The following is a 22,886-nucleotide window of genomic DNA, read 5'->3' as shown; positions in this document are numbered from 1 at the left end:
TGAATTAGCCATTATCAGTACAGGGGAAGGGAATACATACATTTAAGTGGTACTGGAAATGATACCTCTAGACATCAGCCCAATGCAATCTACAGAGGGAAACACAAGTATTTCAGAAATATTTGTCAGTGCCACAGAAAAAAAAATCACAACACATAATATTTCAAGGGTGTAAAACACTATGTTTCTGCCAGTAAAAAGGTAAAGGTACCCCTGCCCATACGGGCCAGTCGTGTCCGACTCTAGGGTTGTGCGCCCATCTCACTTAAGAGGCCGGGAGCCAGCGCTGTCCGGAGACACTTCCGGGTCACGTGGCCAGCGTGACAAGCTGCATCTGGCGAGCCAGCGCAGCACACGAAACGCCGTTTACCTTCCCGGTATAAAGCGGTACCTATTTATCTACTTGCACTTGGGGGTGCTTTCGAACTGCTAGGTGGGCAGGAGCTGGGATCGAAAGACGGGAGCTCACCCCACCGCAGGAATTCGAACCGCCGACCATGCGATCGGCAAGTCCTAGGCACTGAGGTTTTACCCACAGCGCCACCCGCGTCCCACATTTCTGCCAGTAGGTGGCAATAAATATCTACATCACATATAATAGCAATTCAGATTCTGAACTAAAACTTTTAAAGGCATTGTCAGGAGGTAAATAAAATTAACATTTCACTCCTTGAAATAAATAATCAGATTTATGCTCATTCCTTACTTCCCACTCAAGCTCTTTGAAGAAGAATCTGTTTTCTTGGGTTAATTTTCCAAAATGACATGTTCATATATATATTTAAATTCAACCCCCACCCCATCCCCAAAAAACCTAAAGAGATTCACTCGGTTGTCTCATTTATACAGCAAAACTGAGGCATTGGTTAGACTATAATTTACCCTTTTTTAATATACCACAGAATAGTTAAAAGCGTCATTCAGATCAGGCAAGTTTTGAAAGCATTTTGACTTTTTTATGGCTCTTTACTTGTGGCTCTGTAGGTTTTGGGCTACATGACAGCTCCTTAACCATAGCTGAGGAGGAGGTCCAGGTTCAGACATAATGCTAAGCCATGGTTAATATTAAGTACAAACCACCTACAAATTTTGATTAACCATCAACCTTAAGCTACTGGACTGGGTTCACACACAATGCAAAGCCGTGGTTTAGTTTCATAAACCATGGTTTAGGATTACATGTGAACCAGGCCAATTTGAGTTTATAGCAGATTACACCTCCTTAGAAGGATGTACCAAAACAGCACCCAGGTTGATATGGTTGACTTAATCAGTATTTATTTTATTTAGCTAGATTTTTACCCTGCTTTTTTAATACAAGGTATTAAAAAATAGCTACAAAGCAGTAAAACATAACCAATAAAAAATAGATGGCATAGCAAAACATGCAGAAGAGACACAGAGACTTCAGAATCATCAACAGGTCGCATTCAAGTCAGCAACAAAATATCATTTGGAATAAAGAAGGTTCTATAGCTGCCTTTTGAAAAGCTAACAGCACAGCAGTAAAATCACTAGGGTTTCCATAATCTAGACGCCACTACGAAGTGGGCAGCTTTGAAAGTATGGGTTAGCTGGTCAAGTGCCAACCTATTTCTGCCATCTGTCCACAACCTCCTGGCAGACAAGGAAAACTTTCTGGAAATCAATCTGATCCACACTTTCAAATGCAGTCATACCTTGGAAGTCAAATGGAATCTGTTCCGGAAGTCCGTTCGATTTCTAAAACATTTGGAAACCAAGGCGTAGCTTCCGATTGGCTGCAGGAGCTGAGTCGGATGTTTGGGTTCCAAAGAACGTTTGCAAACCAGAACACTCAATTCCGGGTTTGTGGCATTCAGGAGTCAAAATGTTTGACTCGCAAAACGTTCGACTTCTGAGGTACGACTGTACATCTCATCCTTTTCAGGCTCAGAGCTGGACAGCTTCCCACCTAAGAAAAGCAGAGGAGAGGTTGGGAGAAAAGCGAAGGGTGGACCTGGCATGGCAGCAACTTAGCGGCCTCAATGTGCTCGTTTCACCTCACCCTCCAGTCCCATGCTCTGCACATAAGTACATACAAAGGCAGTCTGAATTCCCTTTTCTGGGGCTCTATCTACCTTTCCCATTTTTTAAAAAAAGAATTTCTGCTTTTCTGCAAATGTCAGCATTCACATGTGGATGTGCCACTTTGACTCCATAAACAACAGCACTCACCACATGAAAAGTGAAAACAGAGGTTGGTGGTAATATTATGATTATTTCAATTCATAATTCCAGGTCAGGTTAACAACACTACGGTGAGTACAGCTAATATGTTAAATATGGAGAGTTTTTTAAAAAGCTGTGCATTAACAAGTGGAAACATCACCTTGTACAGAATAACAAAACTATTATAAAAGCTACAAATTCTGCTAAGGCTTAACACAAACATCCTGTCTCCGTCACTTCCCACTCTGTGGAGTCAAAACATATACTCTCATGTGATAGACAACAATCCCATGACTGCAATCATGGAGCAGGAATTCTAACACCGCCCCCCCCCCCAACCCCAGGACGATGAGCCCAGCCACCTTTTATTCACAGTCACATAAGCACTAGACTACAGCATGGCCATAAACTTGTACGGCCAACCACTGAAATACACACCCAACATGTAGCAATGGAGATTTATGTTACTGCTTTATGAATGAACACTGTGTTTTATGAGTGGACTCTGTATTTTTGGAATTACCTAAGAGCCACCAATAGGAAGCTCTAGAATCTGACAGCTAACCAATTGGGTACTACCAAACAGCGATCCCTATTGCTGAAAGCAGGTAACCAGCAGGAAACGCTTCAGCTCAGCCTTTGCAGTGTTGACTGAAAACCCTCTGCTGTGCACATAATGGAGAAAGCTCATAAATTGTATCCCTTCTTTTGTCCTGGCCAACTCTATTGTTGTTGTTGTTGTTTACACATTTATAATAATAATAATAATTTATTTATACCCCGCCCATCTGCCTGAGTTTCCCCAGCCACTCTGGGCGGCTCCCAATCAGTGTTAAAAACAATACAGCGTTACATATTAAAAACTTCCCTGAACAGGGCTGCCTTAAGATGTCTTCTGAATGTCAGGTAATTATTTATCTCTTTGACATCTGATGGGAGGGCGTTCCACAGGGCGGGCGCCACTACCGAGAAGGCCCTCTGTCTGGTTCCCTGTAGCCTCACTTCTCGCAATGAGGGAACCGCCAGAAGGCCCTCGGCGCTGGATCTCAGTGTCCGGGCTGAACGATGGGGGTGGAGACGCTCCTTCAGGTATACAGGACCGAGGCCGTTTAGGGCTTTAAAGGTCAGCACCAACGCTTTGAATCGTGCTCGGAAACGTACATTTAGTCGTGTCCGACTCTTCGTGACCCCATGGACCAGAGCATGCCAGGCACTTCTGTCTTCCACTGCCTCCCGCAGTTTGGTCAAACTCATGCTGGTAGCTTCAAGAACACTATCCAACCATCTCGTCCTCTGTCGTCCCCTTCTCCTTGTGCCCTCCATCTTTCCCAACATCAGGGTCTTTTCCAGGGAGTCTTCTCTTCTCATGAGGTGGCCAAAGTATTGGAGCCTCAGCTTCACGATCTGTCCTTCCAGTGAGCACTCAGGGCTGATTTCCTTAAGAATGGATAGGTTTGATCTTCTAGCAGTCCATGGGACTCTCAAGAATCTCCTCCAGCACCATAATTCAAAAGCATCAATTCTTCGACGATCAGCCTTCTTTATGGTCCAGCTCTCACTTCCATGCATCACTACTGGGAAGACCATAGCTTTTACTATACGGACCTTTGTTGGCAAGGTGATGTCTCTACTTTTTAAGATGCGGTCTTGGTTTGTCATTGCTTTTCTCCCAAGGAGCAGGCGTCTTTTCTATTACGCTGGTGTAAACCCTGGTGTACCAGGAGCCCAGAATAACAGCAAAGAAAATCTGCTCTTATGTCAGCGACTGATAAGACTTGTCAACCTGTTATTCCAAAGTCTTCCTAGATCATAAAGCTCCAAAATACAGACCAAAAGAGAGCAGGTCTGCAAAGAGTGAGCCATACAGTGGGCAGCACCAGTGAAAAGGTCCTGTTCTATGTAGCTCCTGCCTTGTCATTTGATAGGGTGCCCACTTGTCCTCCTTCTTGACATGAAATGCTCTCTATTGGCTTCTCCAGGTCCAATATAAAGACCATAAGAAGGGAGAGCAGGGACCTTCAAGTTCCCAACAGCTGTTAATCAAGCAAGCAAGCACACAGGTCACCTTTGTCACAGGACACTTATGTCCTGGCCAGGCCTGCACCCAATCTTGTTTCTGTACACTCTTGTTTGTTCTCAGTAACCAAAATCATATATCAACATATACAAGGAGAAAAGTTGTTTTCCTTCATTTGCAAGGAATTGTACAAAACAAAGTGGCACTAATAAAAGTTCCAGGGTGGCAACAGAAAGCAAACTAAAAATGCTTTTGCAGTTCATCAGAACTATCCAGCAATATCAAGTTATAGGAAAACCCGTGCTATTAACAGTAACCGTAGTTGGTTAATTGATTTGGCACATAAGGTCTGATGCTAATTCTCCCCCCCCCTCAAGAGTTAAATGATAACTCATCAGAGGCAGCTACAGTTGCAAATGGAAACAAAATATATATGATAGGAAGAGGAGCAGGTTTGTTCAAGTGTGTTGCAGGTAGAAATACTGTTTGTAATGAAGTGAGAGCAGTAGCTGCTCGAATAAACAAATAAGAAAGTTTTGAGGATTTACATGCGAGATTAAAATTCATTTTAATGACCTGTCAGGTGATTAACTCATCAGTCAGGAGAGCTATGAGATTCAGGTGAGGGTGATATGGCTTGTCAATCCCAGCAGGTATATAACAGGAAGGCCGATGGCCTGCCCAGGCCATACCTGTCATCATCCTTGGCTTCACTCAATTTTGTTTATAACACTCTTCCATTTTCTTCTAGTTGTGAGGGTGGGGGATGGGGAGGGGCCTCACAATTGGAGTAGCCTAGGGCCTCTCTTCATCTAAATCTGGCCCTACTCCTGAGTCTCACAGGGGTGCCGCAGAAAGACTGTAGCTGGTTAAGGGAGCCATGGCCTCAAAAATGTTGAGAACCTCAGCTATAGCAAAACGTACTACATCACTTTTCCCACTAGATGTCATAGTAATGTAGCTGTAGAAATGTTATCTTAAGATTTTCATGGGTAACGCTAAAAACAGGATTGCAGGTGTGCAACTTCAAGACTGAGCAATAAGTGAAGGGGATGCTTAATGTTTCTCCTGCCTTCACCTTCTCTTGCGATCTCACTGCTTTCCCCACGGTGGATTTTTATGTGTCAATATCAAGAGCATTACCTACAGTGAGGACTTTCATTAATAATTTGGTGTAATAATTTGGCTCCTACACATTGTGGAACTATCAAAACTGATTCTTTTTTCTGGTTCTCATAGCACACTAGGAAGTATAGGGTTGAAATTAAATAAAGAATGGACCTCTATAAATGGGGCAACTCATATTTATATTTTAAAGTGGCACTGGTCCCTCCTTCTTTCCCACTACACATAGTGTACGAACACATCGTTTTCAAAAATCCAGCCAAATCGTAAGTATGCTCCCAAGATCAGTGGCGTAGCGTGGGTTGTCAGCAAGGCAAGTAATTTGCACCCCCTAACCCGTGGATTTGCGCCCCCTAACCCGTGGATTTGCGCCCCCTAACCCTAACCCCCAGATGTTGCGCCCAGTGCGGCCGGCCCCCCCTGCACCCCCCCACGCTACGCCACTGCCCAAGATGCCTCTGATATATATAATCCATGAGCAAAAGACAAGCAAGGTTCAAAGCAGCATAATAGGGCAAATGCAGCCAGGATGAAAGCATGTTTGAACCATTATAATGTGGCCATTAATTCAGGATAGTTAAACAGAGACATTTTTGCATGGACGCTATATTTACGCTACTTATCTGCACATGTAGTCCAAACAGGAACAGAGGCAGCCCTGTACTCACCTTCACCTCAGAGTAAGCCTTGTGTAAAAGTTCTGCATTGCTTAAGCTTCATTAAAGCTCCACATTAAGATCTTAAGTAGAGATAATACTTTGGCCACCTCATGAGAAGAGAAGACTCTCTGGAAAAGACCCAGATGTTGGGAAAGATTGAGGGCACAAGGAGAAGGGGACAACAGAGGATGAGATGGTTAGACAGTGTTCTCGTAGCTACGAACATGAGTCTGACCAAACTACGGGAGGCAGTGGAAGACAGAAGTACCTGGCGTGCTCTGGTCCATGGGGTCACGAAGAGTTGGACATGAATGAACGACTAAACAACAACAACAAAAGTGATATATAAATCACTTTAAGCTGTGTCAAAATTCACCATTATAATAATGTTGTCAACCTAAATCCACATGCTTTTTTATGTCTCTCTCTGTATGTGTTCAGAGCAAAGTCATCACAGGTAAGTTCCCAAAGGTGACAGATGGGGTCTTCTATATCAATTCTGGACTTCCCACTAGCTCCATTGCTGTCTTTGCTCTCAAGGCACTGAAGGGAGAGAAGTGGGGATCAAGGGCTTGGTTCAATGTGTAACTGAGAGGGCTTGGGTGAGACACTCATGAGCCTCAACATGCCAGGCTGCCTTGGGACTTTTGTGGGTTCTTCCAGATCTTTAGTTGTAGTGGGGGTTTTCTATGGACGGACAAGACTCTTCCTCAGCCGAGGTCTCCCTGGGATCCTGATAAATGCTCCCCAAAGCACTCGAGATTAATCAGAATCAGAAGAATCTTTATTTGCGTCAGCCACTAGCCATAGCAATGAAATGTACTGAAGATAGAGGTAAAAAAACTTAACTATAGAAAATACATTTTGGGGGTTTACATCGATAATAAAATAATAGATCTTATTCTAATTGCCCCCGGTTAAAAACCTTGCAGTTTTTGCTGTCACCTGATCATCTTGATCTGCTAAAGAAAGGACACACTTACAATGGTTGAGCGACCCGGCATGGACAATAACAGAGGGGTGATAACTTCACTCCTCATATCTTTATTTATTTATTTGATTTTCCAAAATATAAACATACAACAATACCGTTTCCAAATCTACTTATTGAGATTACTCTGAATCTCCTGACTCCCCCACCCCGCTCCCTTCTATGGGCACTATTGATTCTACTTCAACTGCATATCAATACATCTATACATTCTGTTACATTACAAGTGTGTTTAAAATCCTGCTAATGTTTTGACCTGTTTACAATGATTTTGCATATGCATTATAAATATTTCCCATTCTTTCTTTAAATTTCTTGCCTTCTTCATTCCTGAGCTTCCTAGTTAGTTTTGCCATTTCGGCATAGCCCATCAACTCGAACTCCTCAAATCTTTATCAAGAGTCCGAGCCAGAAGCACATGAGCCACTGACTCAATACTGTCAAGCACTGGAGATGGTTTACAGTGTCACACAAGACATGGGGGGGGGGGGGAGAGACAAAAACATTGGGGGCGCCAGGAACACTGGAAGTGGGTGGCACGCAGCAGTAAAAGAAAGGGTCCCAAACAAGACAAAGGCTCCCAGGATCGCGACCTGTGGATGTTGCACGCTGAAAACACAGTGCAATGCAAACGCAGCGTAGGAATGGGCACAGCATAGCTGTCAACTTTTCCCTTTTCTTGCGAGGAATCCTATTCGGAATAAGGGAATTTCCCCTACCCCACCCATCTCCCCCCCTCCCCCCCTTTCCCCCCCTCCCCCTAATGTCTCAACAAATGAAACGGATTTGTAAAACTGTTACATGGAAAAAATACGAGAGCCATTACACATACTTCTGTAAAACAAGAAAATATTTTAATAATAATAAAAAATACTCAAAAAGGGGAAACGTTGACAGCTATGGGGCACAGTTGTGTGAAACAAAGCACATGAAATAAAGCCACAGAGAGTTTTTGTCTCGAGCCACGCGTGCAGTCCTCCTCATGTAACCCTGGGGCAAACCGAGGCTTCGCACGCAACGCACGTGGCAACCCAGCCACGCGCACTTAAGAGCGGCTGAGAGGAAGAGAACCCGAGGAACTTCCAAGGGCAGCGCGGATGCGTCACTTTAAAAGGAAGAGACCTCGCTGCCGGAAAGCCTTTCTCTCCGAGCGCATGCGTAGCTCCGCCCTGAGGAAAAAGCCGTTGCCTTGGCGGCGAGCCGCGCTTTCCTCGCCCCGCCCACCGTCGCGGTTCTGAGGCGGCCGTTGGCGGCTCGCGCGGACGGCCTTCTCCCACCACCCCCACCCCCAGTTTAGCCAATGGGCCGTTGAATGTCTGTCAGGGGCCGCTTTCGTTTCCCGGCGAGAGGGAGTCCAGTCGGCCGGCGGCTGCGCCCCCCGAGAGCCCCGCCGCCGCCCCGCTTCCCTTCCCCCGGCCTCCGCCGACAGGGATGAAGAGGCTGAAGGGGATCTTGAGGCTCAAGAAGAGGCAGGCGGCGGATCAGCAGCCGGCGTCGGCGGCGTCTAGCGCCTCATGCCTCGCCAGCGATGGCGCCTACGTGGTGCGGAAGAAAGAGTTGGGCCAGCTGCACCGGGCAGCGGCCGAAGGGAGCCTGGGCGACGTGCAGCGGCTCGTTCAGAGGCACGACATCAACGAGCCGGATAAGGACTCCAGGTGATGAGGGCGAGCCGCGGAAAAGGCTCCCCCCTCCCCGAATCTGAGACGGAGGAGGCTTCTTGGCTTATTATTATTATTATTATTATTATTATCATTGTTGTTTCGGGAATATAGCGCCGCCTCCTCCTCCTCCTACAAGATTTGGCGCTCAGCTTGGCCTGCTGCTGCTTCCTTTGAAGATACAGTGGTGCCTCGGGTTACATGCGCTTCAGGTTACATATACTTCAGGTTACAGACTCCGCTAACCCAGAAATAGTACCTTGGGTTAAGAACTTTGCTTCAGGATGAGAACAGAAATTGTGCTCCGGCGGCAGCGGGAGGCCCCATTAGCTAAAATGCTTCAGGTTGAGAACGGACGTCCGGAACGAATTAAGTACTTAACCCAAGGTACCACTGTACAGTCACTCCACTGTATCTTCACAGTAGCCCTGTGAGGTAGGCCAAGTTGAGAGTGAGTGAGTGACAGTACCCCAAAGCAAGGAATTCAGTCCCCTCCTTGGTCGGTGCCTGGCCCTAAACCCACTGCATTCTCATCCTGATTCAGTGATTCAAAGATCCATAATAATAATAATAATAATAATAATAATAATAATTTGTACCCCACCCCCCATCTGGCTGGGTTTCCCCAGCACTCTGGGCGGCTTCCAACAAAGACTAAAATGTCACACATTAAAATCTTCCATGAACAGGGCTGCCTTCAGATGTCTTCTGAATGTCAGGTAGTTATTTATCTCTCTGACATCTGACGGGAGGGCGTTCCACAGGGCAGGCACCACTACCGACAAGGCCCTCCACCTGGTTCCCTGTAGCTTTGCTTCTTGCAGTGAGGGAACCACCAGAAGGCCCTCGTCACGACCTCAGCGTCCAGGCAGAACGATGGGGGTGGAGATGCTCCTTCAGGTATACTGGGCCAAGGCTGTTTAGGGCTTTAAAGGTCAACACCCACACTTTGAATTGTGCTTGGAAATGTACTGGAGCCAGCTCCTAGGGGTTGAGGTCCCTTCAGCCTCCCCTCCTAAAATATTTGAGGGGGCCAGTCCTCGTCTCCCAATTTTTTATTCAAGTTGGCACCAATTGAAGGAATGCCAGGTGATATAAGCAACAGCCACTGTATCTTCACAGTAGCCCTATGAGGTAGGCCATGTTGAGAGAGAGAGAGTGTGATAGTACCCCCTTAAGCAAGGAATTCAGTCCCCTTCTTGGTCAGTGCCCGGCCCTGAACCCTCTGCATCCTCATCCTGGACGCCGGAGCACTATTTCAGTGGTTCAAAGATCCATAGGAGCCAACTCCTAGGGGCTGAGGTCACTTTGCCCCCCCCATAAAATATTCAAGGGGGCTAGCCCCTACCCCCAAGTTGCTGGGCATGGCTATTCAAGTGATGTGTGTGCACCATGTCTTGTTGATTGATTATGTGGGGTGGGGCTTACCTGTTGTCGTCCAATATTTTATTCAAGTTGGCACCCGTGGAAGGAGGGCAGAGCGATATACACAGCAGTCACTCCGCTGTATCTTCACAGTAGCTCTGTGAGGTAGGCTAAGTTGAGAGGGGGGCAGTACCCCTAAGCAACGAATTCAGGCACCACCTCGGTCGGTTCCTGACCCTGAACCCACTGCATCCTGGACGCCGGAGCACTTTTTCAGTGGTGCGCTTGTGTCCAAAGATCCATAGGTGCCAACTCCTAGGGGCCAAGGTCTGTTCGGGCCATCCCCAATAAAATATTTGAGAGGGCCATCCCCCAAGTTGAGGGGCATTGGCATTCAAATGTGTATGTGTGCTGCATCATGTGATCTGTTATACGTGGCACAGCTTTCCTCCCCCCCCCCCGAAAATATTTTATTTAAGTTGGCACCCCTGCAAAGAACACATAACACCTTTGAATGCTTAACATCTGGATTTAGGGTGGGTTCGGGCAGTTCCCTCGCACAGGGTGCTGAACTGAGGGGGTGCAAAATTGGGAAGATTTGTGATTGGGAATATTTATTAGGGGGCGCCAAATTTTGGGCTCACACAGGGGGCCATTTACAGATAGGTAGCCGTGTTGGTCTGCCATAGTCAAAATAAAAAAATTCCTTCCAGTAGCACCTTAAAGACCAACTAAGTTAGTTCTTGGTATGAGCTTTCGTGTGCATGCACACTTCTTCAGATACACTGAAACAGAAGTTGCCAGATCCTTCTATATAGTGAGAAGGTGGGGAGGGGTATTACTCAGAAGGGTGGTGGGAATGGGTGATTGGCAGATAGCTGAGATGAGCCTGTTGACGACAGGGGGCCATATTATGAAAGATTACCAAAGTCTGCCCTTAACATTACATGAATAGGAGCATAGCTAAACTATATGTCTTAAAAAGCAGCAGCTAAAGATGATTCTGAGTAGGAAATAATCGGTCATTTGCATGATGTTTCCCTTACATGGTAGAATGCAGGGATTGTGTAAAGCAGTCTTGGAGTCTTCAGCCCCTTCAATACATTCCTTGGGGTTGTTCTTGCCTCACTATTTTCAGGCACCTGTTAACTTCTTGCAACTTCTTACTTAATAAAAAAATAATGTAAATAATGCACTAATATTGACCATGAGAAGCAGTAGGTGTGGGGAGTCTTTATTAAGTTGTGACCATACTTGTCCTATGAAGTTTAATAACTATGTGTCAATCAATAATCTCTCAGGCTTTACTTTTAGGGTTGTTGTGAGGGGAAAATGGGCAAAACCAAAAGTGTAAGATAAATATTAAGTCAAATAACACATAGGAAAAAACTCTTGCTGTTCTGAGTGATGTATTGATTGTACTCAATGGTATCCCTTCCAGAACACCTTTGCATCTTGCCTGTGCTGGTGGATATACAGATATTGTTGCTTTCTTGGTAGGCAACAAATGCCAACTAAATTTCCGTGATAATGAAGGGAAAACTCCATTAATGAAGGTATGTATGAAACAGTAATACATTACTACATTCTATAAATGCCATATCTAGTTGAAAATGCCAGTTTAGTACCACTTTTTTGTTAATGACAACCATCAACAAGTTAATTATTATAATGTTAAAGTTATTGCTTCATGTTTCATTAAATTCCGACAGCATTAAATATTTGTTTGTATTAACATAATTTGCGGGCCTAATTTCCTTTCTTTAATTGTTGCAGGCCGTACAATGCCAGCAGGAATTTTGTGCAATTTATCTGCTTGAGAACGGAGCAGACCCTAATATTGTGGATGCTCACAGTAATACTGCCCTCCACTTTGCTGCTGCTAATTCTGGTATAGCTATTACAAAACATCTCCTTAAATATAATGCTGATATTGAAGCACAGAATGAGGTAAAGTAAAATTAGCTGAATACCATAAAATAATTTTTGCTTCTGAATGCTCTTTTGAATGTTAAAATAGTTTATTGAAGAAAAATAATGTTGCTTATGTTGTCAACTTGCATGCAACTTGTCTTTTGTGGCAAGAGAACGTTGTAATGAGTAACTTTTCTATATTACCCACCCCCAATCAAGTGCAACATGTACAATTTACCAAGCATTCATGTGAAAGCATAGCATTCTGGTTCTGGATTGAGTGGGATATTATTCAAATGATTCCCCCTCTGTGGGAACAGGAAGGAGAATAGAGAGACCTACTCAGAGTAATTAGGGAGTGGCGCTGCCCTGTCCTGCCGTTGGTTCCTGTAGTGGGAAGAGAGTAATTCAAAGAAGCCTGAAGCCATGCTATGTGCTTTTAGCACCTTGTATAGTACTAGTTTGGGTGCACAAAGCCCTAGAGGCCTTAAGATTCAATGAGTATTCTTCAATGTTCTTCAGTACAGTGGTGCCTCGCAAGATGAAATTAATTCGTTCCGCGAGTTTTGTCATCTTGCAATTTTTTTCGTGTTGCGAAGCACGGTGTCGGGAAAGTTTTGGAAAAGCTTCAAAAATCACTGAAGTCTTTAAAAACCTCAAAAAAGGCTACCACACCGCGTTCTATGAGTTGCTTCTCGAAGTCAAGTCGCAACTGTATTAACGGTGTTAAGAAAAAGGAAACAAACTTGCAAGACGTTTCCATCTTGCGAAGCAAGCCCATAGGGAAAATCGTCTTGCGAAGCAGCTCAAAAAACAAAAAACCCTTTCGTCTTGCGAGTTTTTTGTCTTGCGAGGCATTCGTCTTGCGAGGTACCACTGTATTCTTCAATGAGACCTGTGAGTATAGGATGGTATATAAATTTTAATTATAACATAATATAATATATTGTAATGTAATGTAATATAATTAATATAGCTGGGAGCATTATATTATATTATATTATATTATATTATATTATATTATATTATATTATATTATATTATATTATATTATATTATATTTATTATATTGTTCCCAGCTGTGTTGGACTTCAATTTTGGTCATCCCTAGACAGCTTAGCAAGCTGTTCGGGATGGTGGGAGCTGTCGTTCAACAATATCTGAGAACTCTGGATTGAAGAACACTGTCTAAAGGAGCTCCCCTCACCTTCAGACTTGGAGTTCTCCCACTTTACTTTGTGCAAGCTCTGTTGGAGGCAGACAACTTTGGTCCACACACAAATGTCCTCAAGTTCTACGGAAAACAGTAAATATGTGTGCATTGCAAATTTTGTCTGCTAATTCAGTTTTATGCTTACAGGATGGGAGTACTCCTCTAATTGTTGCTGTCACAGAAAACAATCGAGAAATTGTAGAGTTTCTTTTGGAAGAAGGAGCTTCTGTAAATGCCACAGATAATTCAGGAAGGTACAGTCTGGTTCATTTATCTGATCTAAAGAGTTAAGGACTATTTCTAAAGAAAACTGTTGCAGTTTTTGTCCCATGAACTGTAATAGATGAAGAGACTATGGGTTGTATGCAAGAAAGTAATTGCACTTGCAGAACTACTTCTACTTTTGCAACAGAAGTTCTCCCACCGTGTGCCCTGTAGACCCCCCTGCAATCTGCTTTGAAGGTTCCTCCAACCTTTTGGAGCAGATTTGAGGTAGAGTCTGTTCTTAATAATCACCAGCTCTCCATGTTTTTATTCTTGCAGTAGAATTTCACAACATTTAACTAGTATGCTAATGTGGACAAAGACAGCTGCAGTGAATAGATTTTGAATCTCATTCTGAAATGTTGCTTTGCTGGTGTAACAATATAGTAGCCTAATCTAGACCTAATCTTGACCAAAAAAAGAGAATATCTGCATGGAACTTCCTTTCTATGCTGCCCACCCTTTCATGTCCCTGCTTTCTTCTTGACTCTTATTTCCATGCTTCTTACTCCGTCCTTTTTGGCAACCTGCTTTACACCTCCATTTACACCTTCACCCCAGTCTTGTAATGTGCTCTGTGTGGGGCTTCCCTTGTGCCTGATTCGGAAGCTGCATTTAGTGCAGAATGGTGCAGCACAGTTGCTGATAGGAGTGAGACCTTGTCACTATATAACACCTGTGCTCAGTTTCACACTGGTTGCTGATTTGTTCAAGCCGTTACTATTAGTATATAAAGCCCTTAAGAACTTGGGACCAATTCACCTGCAAGATCGCTTACCTCATATATGCCCACTTGACCAGTTTGATTGGCAGAATCGGCACTAATATAGGTGCCACATAACACACGTTCCACATTTGTAAGAAATCAGTCTTTTGGTGTGGCAGCATCTGCACATTGGAACTCCCTGCCTATTGATACCAAGCAGGCGCCTTCACAGTGCCCACCCCGAAACACCACATTCTGTGAGTATACCCTGACTACTAGTGGCAGGGATTGCACTAGTGGTAGCTTACACCTGTGCTGGATTTAGATAGGCACAGTTGAGAGTTCTGCAACACTGGTCCCACTCACTACTGGCAGAGTTTGACAAAGCTGGGAGGCGGGGATGCCTTGCCTTATCTACATTATTTCCAGTGTAGCAGATCTTGGTTTGTATTGTCTGCTAAGTTAAATTCATCGATAAAATTCAGCTGTCCTTCCCTTTCTGTTTCAGAACTCCACTGTTGACTGCTGCTTCTGAAAAGCACCGTGATTTAACAAACGTTCTTCTTCGACATGGCTCAGATGTTTTTCATAGAGATGGAAGTGGATGGTCAACAAAGGATTATGCTCTGAATAGCGGAGATCCCATGTAAGCTTTTATTTCTAACATTTAAGATTATTCATTGACCATAAAATAAATAGGTTGAATTTGTTTATTCATTGCTGGAATGAAAATATCTATGTAGCTACACTCTCACTCTCTCTCTCTTTCTCTCTCTCTCTCGCGCGCACACACACACACACACACACAAAAATAAATAAATGGATCAACTGTTTTCTGAGATTGGATCTTTAGAAAGTCAAAGACCCTTTCAAAAGTTAGGGTTTTACTCCTTGAGTTGATGTAAAACTGTTCTTCTGGTTTGAGGTATGTTCTTATTCTCTTCATGAAGAATCAATTGTTTGTATTGTCATGATTTGTAAAAATTATCTCCCTTCTACCCCTTAGTCTTCTGCAATATGTATCTGAATTTTCGAACTACAAAAATAAAGAACAGAGCTCTGGAGATCAAAAAGTTTTAACTTTATTGAGCAGCCCAGAAAAACCTGGATATTCTGGCATGTTGGGCGCACCAGCTACAAACAAAGAAGGTACGATTTTATATACTAAAACAAGAGAATCTGTCCTTGTTCTGACATGCAGTCTATGCAACCGAAGTGATCAGGCAAACTGAAGCTACCCTTTCTATGTTTCAAGTACCCAACTGGTGACGAATAATATTCACAAAATGATAAGAGTTGGAAGGGAATTTGGAGGTCAGTTAGTTTAATCCCTTGTTCATTGCAGAGTAGCCACATTCCTTATGACTTCTGTGTGCCTCCTACTAGGGGTTGAGTTTTCATCCTGAAACATGCCTGTGCAGTATGTTAATATGGTGCAGAATGAGTGTGTGTGCGTCTAAGGATTTCTTAAAGTTTATGGCACCTGAAGAATTCAGGGTTTAGGCTACAGAATTACACTGTAGCTATATGCAAACTTAGTTAAATGTATGCCATATTTGAGGGGCTAGAATAGAACAGCTTCTATAATATTGCAGTTACTTTGTGTCGTTGGCTGCTTAGTAAAAAATAGTGCATTTAAGCATTTAAGTTTATACACACACTTTATAGAAGTAATTAATATTTGTCCTCTTAAACCCTCATTGTAATCCTGAACTTAATCATAATATCTCCCCCAATGGGGAAAGGGGGGGTGGGACTTGGGAAGGGGTGGTCAGTTTGGAGAGAAGCAAATTCCATGACAAGGTACAAGAATCAAAACAGCAGTACACTAGGATTACTTTTTTATTCTTTGTGGGGTGTCTGCTTATTAAAATAAAAAGAAGTTCAGAATCTTGCAAGGAAGGTTCACTCTTTGATCTGCAAACTTAGTGCATGTGTATATTTACAGAGCTAGGCCCTGATACGAAAAATGATTGCCACAATGCTGCTTTGAAACATTATATACCTACCTTCATGTGAGACATCATGCTGCAACTAGTGCAACACATCCTGCCTATTCACTTATTTAATGGGTTAAAAGGAAAGATGAGTTACAAGGTCACTTCTAGCTCTGTCATTCTGTGTGGAGGGTATTGCTTGCACGTTCAGTAGCTTTGGTTGCATGATAGATTCAGTTGCATTTTCTGGTGTACAGAGAAGTCTGGGGCTTAAGTCTACCCCCCGCCACTGAAAGCTTTAAGGTAGTGGTGAAACTTCAACTAACCAAAACATATGATACCATGCCATATTCATATTGCCTAAAAAAAACATTGCTGAGGATGTGGCCCTTAGCAGTTGCAACTTCCCAGCGTTTTGGAGCTTAAGTGACCATGGAAATCCCTAAACATAGCATGTTAAACTGAAAGGGGTGCTTTTTTGGGGGTGGGGACATCAAAACTTTGCTTCAGCCATTTCATCTCTCATCTTTGTGCTGTCACTTCTGCAGTAGAAACCTGAGTCATAGTTACTGACTTCTAGTAATATTGTAAATTGCTTCTGGATCCCTCATGGGAAGTGATTCATATATTAAATGATGACGACGATGATGATAGTAATAATAACGTCTCTGAATGCACTGTGGAATGAGAGTTGCAGCTTAATTTCTGGCTGCATATCGAGCTTGCCAACAGTATTCAATTTGAACAACAGCCCTGGGTTCTCAATAGTGGTATCAAAACAGCCAAATGAACAGTGCTCATAGAAAGTAGCTATAAGCTGGTGGAATCTAGGTTGGATACGTATTTCTTTAACCATAATTATCATAGTGTAAACCAGGGGTAGGGAATCTTTAGGGTCCAAGGGTTGTGTTTTCCAATGTCTAAGCTCCCAAGGGCTGCATATCAGCCATGGTCAGGACTAACATAAAAAAGTGGATGAGTCTCCTGGCTCACTCTTATACATATGCAAATTGCTGCATATTCACAAGTAACATGTTCATAACACTCATTCAATCATGCCCACAGCCCTTATACACACACAGAGAGACATACACATTTAAACTTACTGTCAACACCCTTTTTACAGTTAGTTAATCTTTCCCTCCTCATCTGTAATCTCAGCAAGGATCCTCACACCCTTGCACAGTAATTGGGCTTAAAAATGCTGTTTCGTTGGAGCCACTGAGATACTTCCCCGCCCCCATCAAGCCTAATTAAGTCCTGCACGGGATGAATATTTGATGGCATTGCAGTACATGTGGAGGGTTAAGTTTTTCCTCCCCGGCTCTCCTTTTGCTGCACATCTTCCCCTCCCTCCTCAGCAGTTGGGCTTATTTAAAAAAAACATTCTGTTGCTCCTAATGGAACAAGCTCAATTGTTGTGCAAGGGGCTGTTGGGGGACAGACGTTTGTTTCTGCATCCTACTGTCCAGGGATTCTTTACATTTACCCTTTTTACATATGTGTGTGTGTGTCTGTCTGTATGTATATATCTGTCTCATGCCCCTCAATCCTGTTTTAACTGTTTAGTTTGGTGTTTTCCAACTGTTAAAGTTACATTGTATCAGTGTTTCCTAAGAAATGAAAATGTAAGTCTTTCCTTCAACATTGTCACTTTTTTTTTAAGGAATGATCAGGAAGCTTCCTGCCTGTATATATAACAAAAGTGAATACTAATGTGTCTCTTCTTAATTGGTGTTTATAAATTGCTCTAGAGTAAGTTTGTAGCATGAGAGAATTTATTTTGGTTGTTGTAACATACCCTAATACCGGAAGGGTCAGGAGGATTAGATAGGCCCATCCGCTTTGTATCCTGAGAAGCTGCAATCCTATATAGTGCTCATTTAACTGGAAGTGAGCCACATTTATCTCAGCTGGACTTATACTGCTATCTTAGAAGTGCCTCCTGAGAAATAAGACAAGAATGTTAGCATATTCATCTCAATACATTAATCTATGTAATCTACCAAAATATGTAAGGAGAAAAAAATGTGCTTTCATACTTGTTAAGACCAGCTCCAGATTCACAGGCAAATAATGCTAAATGGAATGGAAAACTTTCATGCCCTGTATTGGTAGCCAGTCTACTTAGAAATGGGGGGTCATATCTATTAATGTGGTGATCAGGTACTGTATTCCTAAGCAGAGAACTAAATGTATCAGCTACATCTTTCCAAACTACATTTTTTATCTCTAGTTGTGTCTTTGATCTCTTATGAGAAGTGGAGAAATCCAAATATCTGAGTGTGGGAGAGCGTTGGATGATTTGCCTTTCTTGAACTTGAATTGGTGGTTTGTTTTTCATTGCAGCATACTCATTACATTGAATGACTTGTTAGTGTATATGTGTATTTGTGTTTCTATATTTGTAATTGTTTTATGAATTCACTGTTTTTATCTATTCCTTCCATGCCTTGGCCTAAATAGATAGACAAGTGCACCTGACACTCAGTCAAACAGCAGGAGATTCAGGGAAAGGTATAACAGTCTCCAAGGGTCAAATATGTAATGATTCATTTAGATTTAGATTTTTAATTCAGATTCCTTGCTTTGGTTTGTGCTTACTGCATTTAGAAAATCCATAGTACATAGTTCAATTGTAGCAAGCTGATGTGGAAATAACGGTCAAACTAGATGATGGGTTTGTGTGTGTCAGGATTGAGAAATATGGTAACCAAGGATGGATGCTTAAATCCTCTCCCCCTTCCATAGTTGTCATCCCCCCGCCCCATGCTTTTCCTCCTGGGGAAGAAGTTGCTATAAGCATCAGTTTTATCTTTCATGGACTTGGGTCTGATCAACATCCCCATATCTGCAATTTGATTTAAAATGCAGAAATGTGAAATGCAATTTCTCATTTTACCTATCATCTAATTTAGCCCTTGGTATCTTGTTCTCTTCAAGAGTGAATGATTTAGAAGCTATTGTTGCTGTTCTGTACTTCTTGGATCCACTGTATGCTAGAGCTCCCATTGTGCACATGATGGGATTGTCTAAGCTTCACAGACAATGTTCCTCAGGCAGTGAGGAACTTCTCATCCATAGGGTAATGGCCTTGCTTAACTAGCGCTCACAGTGTTACATGTCAGCAGAGGTAATTTGGATGAGTGAATTGTATCTTTGGTCTCTGAAAGTTGTTTCTCCGTGCACTAGCCTGTGTTAGGATGTGGGCTGTTTCTTCTGTGTAGCTTCTCATTCCTTTTCAGCCTGTTATGGGAAGTGACATTCTTCAATCTCCTTGATTTATCTATTTGGAGGGGGGAGAGAATTTCCAGAGTTCTCATGCATGATGAACAGGCTCAGAAGCTTCCTTTGCAGAGAGCTGGAAATTTAGGAAAAGTACTTTGCATTTCCTACCCACCCCCTGCCCCTGAAACAAATAATTTTGGAAGACAATAGGGCTGACAATGGTAGAACTTCTGTAAATCAGAACTTTTTGAGCTTTGGATAACTCTTGGGGAAAGCCCTGATTTCTTTCCCCTCAGAATTTCCCCCAAAAGGCTCAGAAAGACCCAGCCATTTGTAATTGAGATAGTGTGAGTGCTCAAAATTACTCCCAATATGGAAGGTGGCTTGTGTGCTTGTTTTATTGATTGATTTTTTTTAAAAAAAAAACCCTCTGACCTGCCTTTCAACAAGGCCCCAAATACACATCGAGGCATCTGTGAATGTGAAACTTTCTTGTACTTTGGCTTTAAAGACAACTTCAAAGTTAAAATAAAGATATGCCTATGGAGCCATTTTTTTACATTGATGCAATCAAAAAGCCACGACTTGAAAAGGAGTTGTGTTTACGTAGATCCTTCTATTCATGCAAACTTGTATCCATGTATATCGTTGATTATGGATTTGTATGCTAAATGGTCGTCATTTCCACCTTTCCCAATACCATAGGGAGTGATAAGCTTTACAATGGGGGAATCTTAGATCCCTGCTTGCTATTTTTTATTTAGCTAGTGAACATGTACAAAAGTGCACAAGGCAGTTATTTTCAGATTTTTAAAGATAATTTATCTATGTACCTTAATATCTTTAGAGATTTGTACAGTTTAAAACATTTTAACTGAAATTGTTCCTTAAAGTTTGTTCATTGTCTTGATTTTTATGTTTTTATTGTGCATGCTTTTTAAACAGTTATTGATGACCATTCCTTTGGAGATTCATTCAGGTAAGATTTTACATTTGCTTTTGATAAAATTAGTTCTACAAAACTGGATTTTTATTCTGATTTTTAAATGTTCATTTCAGAGATTCTGCAAAAGCAGATAATGACAGCTGGATTTCTTCAGAAGAAGAAGATTTCAGTCCTAAGGTATGTTATAACTTGCAGAAGTCAGTTGAACCATAACCTGTTAGATTTGGGTCCACCATCTGCTATTGGTACTACACCATACCTCAACCAGTGTGATCAGTGTTTTTTGTTAGCCTGTTTGCAAACTCTAACTCCAGCGATGTTCATATTTTAAGTACACTTAATTAATATATTGATTATTAAACCCCAGATTGATTGTTCTTGTTGTTTATGTAGAGAATTATGCAGAAATTATTGTTTAAATAGGCTGGCTGTTTGCCATAATAAACACATTGGTTGGTTGGTTGATTGATTGATTGATTGACTGATTGATCCATTGATTGATTGATTGATTGATTGATAACTCCAGTGATGGGTCATTATGTAAAAGTCTTGGAGCTTTCTTCACCCACTGCTGAGAAAGAAACAACATAATGTGGCCTTGTTAAAAATATAATATGTGAAGTGTTGCTTCAGCTAAATCTTAACGTGCTTAAATTTTGTTTCCAGAAACCAGAGAAACCAAGTTTGGCTCAGATAATGAAACTTTCCCAGCAAATCAAGAAAAATGGTAAGTTGCCTGTAAAACAGGTTTATTATAACTTGCTTGAGCAATTTTTAAAAATAATTATTTCTCCTGTGTTTAATTTTGTGTGTGTGTTTGTATTTTGATGTAGTAGATGAGAAAAGTAGCATTATCAGAGCAGAACCTATAGCCATTTCACAACAGAATAAATCAGATTCTGAAGCTGAAGATCTGAGAAAGTCCCTTCCTAAGCCTTTGTTCCAAGTTCAATCCTTTCCTCATCCTGTTCTGTCCTCACCCGGCTCCTTTTCAAAGTGTTCCCAGATGACTCCCAAACTGGACCCTAAGCAGGTAAAAAAATTAATTTACAAGTTTCAATCTATCATATGTTTATCATCTGTATTTTTATACCCACTTATGTTTGTATAAAGACAATGAAAATAATCAGTCATCAAAAGAAAATATACAAGCAGTATCCATTAATTCCCCAAAGCAAGAATTGAATGATCCAAATGATTCTTCAATCATTGAAGAGGAAGAATGTGAGGAGGAGGAGGAGGAGGAAGACGAGGAAGAGGAGGAGGAGGAAGAAGAAGAGGAGCAGGAGGAGGAAGAGGAGGAGGAAGAGGAAGAAGACGTGGAAGAGGAAGAAGAAGAGGAAGGAGAGGAGGAGGAAGAAGAGGGGATAAAGGCAGAAATAGAAGATAACTTCAGTGAAGAAAAGGAGAATAATTTTAGTGAGGAAAACATAGAAGAAAGTTTGGGCAAGATAGAAAATGTGAAAGGGGAATATATTGAAAACCCAGAAGGCAGAAAAACTATTGCATCCAGTGAGCTTAAGCAGGAGGGAAATGCTTCTAATACTAATAGTGAAATAGATTTACAAAACCAAGCACTGAAAGAATCTTTTGGCGTCCCTGTATCTTTTATTGATGGGCAACATGAGCGTTCAGATGAAAATAGAGCTATTAGCAGTGTAAATAATGAACTGTCCAATTGTTCATTTGAAAAAGAAAAAAGTTCTAAATATGAAGACCAATTCCAAGAAAATGAGAAAAGCACCAATATGTCACATGAGAGCCCATCTGAGATTTTTGAAGCAACCAAAGATTGTACAAAAGATGCATTTTCATCTCCCTCAAACAGTTGCCGTGATAACGGGGTCGATTCAAACATGGGTGATGACATTGAAAACGTTGATGATCCTGGGTCTCAGACAGAACTTGAAAAACACAAATCTAGAAATCAGAATTCCAAGGATGCTGATCTTTTGGATTATCAGAATATTGGAGAAGAACAGTACATGGATTCAGAAGAACTGGAAGAAGCAGTATGTGAACCACTAGTTCAGAAAAGTGAGAATATTGAGGAAGAAAATCTAAAAGCTTTTCAACCTAGTGCCAAAGTAAGTAACTATAAAATGATGGAAAAAATCATGTAGTAAAGCAAAAAATGAAAGGTAAAGATGAACTTCAGCGAAGGAGTCTGCATTGTGAATTAAAGGTAAAATCTATAGTTTCATATTAGCCACCCCGTCATTTTTTGTATAACTGCTGTTGGATTACTGCAGAGATAGTCAGCCGGGCTAATAATAATAATAATAATAATAAATTTTATTTATATCCCGCCCTCCCCAGCCGAAGCCGGGCTCAGGGCGGCTAACAACAATAAAACAGTATAAAAGTATAACATAAACAACACTCTAAAATCATTCATTGTAAAATTAATTAATTCAGGCCACTGGCAACCATTGGGCCAGAGCTCCGCGAAGATTGCCGAGGGAGGGAGTCAGGCTGTGCCCTGGCCAAAGGCCTGGCGGAACAACTCTGTCTTGCAGGCCCTGCGGAAAGATGTCAAGTCCCGCAGGGCCCTGGTCTCTTGTGACAGAGTGTTCCACCAGATCGGAGCCACAGCCGAAAAAGCCCTGGCTCTAGTTGAGGCCAGCCTAACTTCTCTGTGGCCTGGGACCTTCAAGATGTTTTTATTTGAAG

General features: G+C 42.2%; 1 protein-coding gene across 14 annotated transcripts in view; it reads left to right on the top strand.

Annotated features, from left to right (window-relative positions):
* The first annotated feature begins 8,137 nt into the window (after positions 1–8,137).
* The window catches only part of ANKRD26 (ankyrin repeat domain containing 26), a 60,475-nt gene continuing 45,726 nt past the window's right edge, over positions 8,138–22,886 (top strand). For 9 of the 14 annotated variants that reach the window (XR_014516569.1, XR_014516570.1, XR_014516571.1 and 6 more), the window contains exons 1-10: positions 8,138–8,637; positions 11,447–11,561; positions 11,782–11,955; positions 13,280–13,386; positions 14,611–14,748; positions 15,109–15,251; positions 20,213–20,246; positions 20,327–20,390; positions 20,880–20,940; positions 21,047–21,246. Coding sequence is in view for 11 of the 14 variants with exons in the window: in XM_083463204.1 (XP_083319330.1) it covers positions 8,414–8,637; positions 11,447–11,561; positions 11,782–11,955; positions 13,280–13,386; positions 14,611–14,748; positions 15,109–15,251; positions 20,213–20,246; positions 20,327–20,390; positions 20,880–20,940; positions 21,047–21,246 (1,260 nt within the window). In the remaining 3 variants the exon portion in view is untranslated. Of the gene's footprint in view, positions 8,638–11,446; positions 11,562–11,781; positions 11,956–13,279; positions 13,387–14,610; positions 14,749–15,108; positions 15,252–18,505; positions 18,557–20,212; positions 20,247–20,326; positions 20,391–20,879; positions 20,941–21,046; positions 21,247–21,326; positions 22,301–22,886 lie in introns of all 14 variants that reach the window. The other 5 variants (XM_083463206.1, XM_083463205.1, XM_083463211.1 and 2 more) reach the window with 2 other exon arrangements.

This window comes from Podarcis liolepis, assembly GCF_965112155.1.
Source record: "Podarcis liolepis genome assembly, chromosome: 10".
NCBI lineage: Eukaryota > Metazoa > Chordata > Lepidosauria > Squamata > Lacertidae > Podarcis > Podarcis liolepis.
Note: the sequence above shows the minus strand (reverse complement) of the source record. Positions and strands in the feature narration are given on the sequence as shown.